The sequence below is a fragment of the Epinephelus moara genome, chromosome 20 (assembly GCF_006386435.1).
Source record: "Epinephelus moara isolate mb chromosome 20, YSFRI_EMoa_1.0, whole genome shotgun sequence".
NCBI classification, from domain to species: Eukaryota; Metazoa; Chordata; class Actinopteri; order Perciformes; family Serranidae; genus Epinephelus; species Epinephelus moara.
In genome coordinates, this window is record NC_065525.1 from 12,922,043 (window position 1) to 12,925,974 (window position 3,932).

Consider the following 3,932-nt stretch of genomic DNA (forward strand, 5'->3'; position numbering starts at 1 on the left):
AACGTCACACACCAAAAAATTATTTTAAAATGTTGATTAAACACAGATGTACTTGATTAAACATTTATAGCCTCATTTTCCCCTCACTGTGCCCTCCTGTGTAGTTCTTCATGTTTCTCTCAGTCAATACAGCCGCCACCCATCCTCACTCTCATTGAGAACATTGGTCTAAAGAGATAAACCCCGCCCCCAACGACAAGCCCCGCCCACCCGCTGACGGAAGAAAATTTTGTTAAGGTTGCTATAGTTACCACACCCCTCCCTCTTAACCAGGCCTGTGCCACTCCCTCTCTGCATCAGGGATGCTGCCTAACACACAGTCACAGACAGAAAAAGTATGAAAACACAACACTGCATCACAAAGACAGAGAAAGATTAAAAACACAGGAGCCGGGAGTCATTTTCTTTCAAACACTTTCATTATTTTCTCCACATAACTCAAAAACAAAACAGAGTAATTCCCAGAAACATAAAGAAAGAAAGAAAGAAAGAAAGAAAGAAAGAAAGAAAGAAATTAGAGTCAAACTATAGAGAGAGAGCTTGGCATGCTGTAGCATGCTGCGGACTAACAGGGTGACGCAGGGCATCGTCACCAGGCTGATGGCATACAGCAGAGCTTTTTGAACCTTTTTCAGTCTGGGACTGAAATGAAACGAAAATTACATCGTTCTGCCTCTCGGGGTGCAGGCACATTAGACTGTACTCTTGTAATAATGTGGGGGAAACACCAGAAATGAGCCTACAGCCGAGTTTGAGTTCCAGTCCGTAGTTTGAGAAACGCTGTCGGACAGAAAAACAACAGCGAACCTCCCTGCCTCCTGGAAGTTGTTACCGATGGCAATAGGCTCTCCCATCCCATCCAATCACGTGGAAGGAGCAGGATGCACACACATGTTCACACAGTCCGATGAGCATTCATGTGCACATATGCAAACAAACACAGAGGCTGGTCTGCCAGATGGGTTTGAGACACACACATACCCAGTTACTACAAAACATAATTAAATTATGACTGGTGTTTGTGTCTGTTTGTTTGTCATAGATGGTTTAGGATGATTGGAGAAGAAGCTGAGGAAAGGAGGCTGTAAATCCTGACCTTGATCCTGCCCACTGCTTGCTACTACACTACAACAGATTTGCATCATTTCCAGTTTGTTCCTATCAGGCTGCTCCGAGTATCACTTAGCCTAACGTAGAGGTTTCACTTTGTTTCATTTAACCCAGAAAAGATCAATAACAGAAATTTTGACTCTGCTGTTTTATCCCAGCTTCATGATCAGTATCAAATAGGCTTCTCTCCAGACACTGCTCCTATCAAAACTTAACATGTCGCATGTGCTTCTGAAGCTTTTTATGCTTTCAGATCCAATGCACAACTAAGATATTACAGTACATATGCATGCATTGTTGTACTTTTATCGATTGCGCTACAAAAGCAAGGCAGGTGGCGACTAGTATTTTTTTCAGACATCTTGCAAGTATAGTATAAAAGATGTTGTTGTTGTCATCAGGTTATGTTTTGAGAGAAGCAGTGGGAGACACTGATTTATCAATATGATATTGTCTTTAAAACTGTAGTTCTGGTGTTACACATACAGGCTCTGCTTCACTGAATGCAGTATTTCCTCTAAATACCTCAGCTAGTGGTACAGTAGGTGCAGGGCTTTGCCAAGGACAGTCTGTCTTGAACTACCACCAACTCAGAGGAAGCTCCATCCTCTGACTGGTGTGTGTGGAGGTGGGAGAGAGTAGGAGGGAGAGATGGAGAGAGCACAGCTGTCAGCTGATGCTAGTAGGCTAGATGTGGATGAGCGGTGACTGCGTTCTCATGAGATGCTCTGGTAAAGTTCATGAACAGCGTGAAAGGCCACTGAGCTACTTGGAGAGCACACGCACATAAATACATACACACGCATGAAGACATGCCGTCTTGATGCAGTCGCAAACACGCTCACATTCTGCACAAAAAACATGTACACTGCAAACATACTGTAAATACAGTATGCAGAGACGCACACAAGCATGCACACACACAAAATTCTCACTCTCAGCAAGAGATGAAGAATGAGAGGAGACAGACATCAGAGCAAGGACGAATGAATGAGAGGAATGGGGTAAAAGCAATGAGTGTGTGAGTGTGTGTGCTTGGACAGGGAGCCATCAACCATGTATACAGCCAGCTCACACACACACACACATACACACACACACACATTAACACACACCCTGTACCATCAGTAACAACACCAGGGCAGGCGGAGGAACCAAAAGGCAGGAGTTATATAAAGAGGGGTGGAGGGTTACAAAATAAAGAATATATCCATCAACATATTGTACATGAGAGAAAATGTTAATAAATAAATTATAAGTTACAAATCTGTTGAAAACTATGATTTGAAGATGAAAAAGTCTGTCTTGTCAGTCCTGTCTGCAGACAGTGGAAGCAGACATCTCGCTGTAATGCCAGCTGCAGCTCTCGTGGCCTGGGGATCAGACCGGTACAGCCCATTTGAGTCTATATGTGAACTGTTGAAGCTCACTTAAGTCCAGTTTCTGGACTATATAATCTCCCTGTGGTCCAGTTACCTGGACTGGTTCACCCCCTCTTTCATCCACTTCTTTGGGCTACACACTTCGGCATCTCTCTCCAGACGACTGGGGAGAGCATAGCCGAGGTTAGCCCGGGTTAGCCACCTTTAGCCCAAATATTGGTGGAGCCCTCCTTGGTCCTCGTCTTCCCTCGGCTGGTTGCGGTCCTCCCACCAGGAACACGAAGGGGTGGCAGATTGGTCGTAATACTCATATGAATTTATAGTTGTTGTAGCATAGATAGGCTGACTCTGAAAGCGGTGCTGTCTTTAAATAAAAAAGTGGATAAACAAAATAGCCACTCCAATGTTGAGCAGAATCACCATGACAACCAGGATAGAGCTGTAGGCCTGCGTGGGAGAGAGAGAGAGTGAAAGAGAGAAAAGGCGAGAGTGTCAATAATCAGGACACACACTCAGAGCTCACACACAAGGCTGTTTTCATACAGACAGTATATCTAACCTGCTAAGACATACAAATGTGCGCAGTCATTTATATTCATCCATTTACCTTTTAACCAAAGCAATGCAGAAAGGCCTAGACATTTCTTATTACCACAGTTGGTCATTATTATGTCAATAAAGTAAAGGGGAACACACACCTAATAATCAACCAGTGGTTTTATATATATATATATATAGGTAGTGAGGTGCTGTGAGTAAACACAAAAGGGGACCTATTATGCTTATTTTCAGGTTTATACTTGTATTTGATGTGTCTGCTACATATTTTAATAGTTAAAAACACTTTATTAACCTCATACTGTCTTTGCTGGAAAACCTGTGTTCACCATCTGTCTGTCTCTTTAAACCCCCCTTTCAAAAAAGCCCAGTCTGCTCTGATTGGTCAGTATTTCCGGGTCTTCTGTATCTCTCTGCACCATCATTGCAGCCAGGTAATGACTATAACGGAGAATAGCGGTATGTTCTACCCTAAAAAATCCCCAATAAAAGGTTTTAAACACAAGCGGACATGTTCCAGGAGAAATTTGATCCAAACTGGGGAGAATTAACAACATCGGCAACCAAATTTACATGTTTCCCTGATGTTAGCATGTAGCTACATTCAGCAGTGTAGGCTATGTAATCTAAACACTTGCAGCATGCCTGGAGCAGATGACTATATTAAGAGATCCATCACACTATGACATCATACTGTAGCCACAGTGAAAAAACCAACCTGTTGGACACTTAGGGCTCTAGTTTCCCGGCGTGGCGCAGGGTGGCGCAGGGTGGCGAACCCCGCGCAGAGCTAGTTTCGAGCAGCGCAACCTGAGGCGCGCTCAGTTTGGTAGTTTGGCAGACCGAGGTGCGCCGAGATGGGTGTGGCGGCGCAGCAGGGGG

At 44.0% G+C, this 3,932-nt stretch overlaps 1 protein-coding gene across 1 annotated transcript in view; it reads right to left on the reverse strand.

Annotated features, from left to right (window-relative positions):
• Positions 1 to 412: 412 nt before the first annotated feature.
• The window catches only part of jph3b (junctophilin 3b), a 64,541-nt gene continuing 61,021 nt past the window's right edge, over positions 413 to 3,932 (reverse strand). The window contains exon 6 of the mRNA XM_050074192.1: positions 413 to 2,939. Coding sequence (XP_049930149.1) covers positions 2,859 to 2,939 — 81 coding nt within the window. The 3' untranslated portion in view covers positions 413 to 2,858. The remainder of the gene's footprint in view (positions 2,940 to 3,932) is intronic.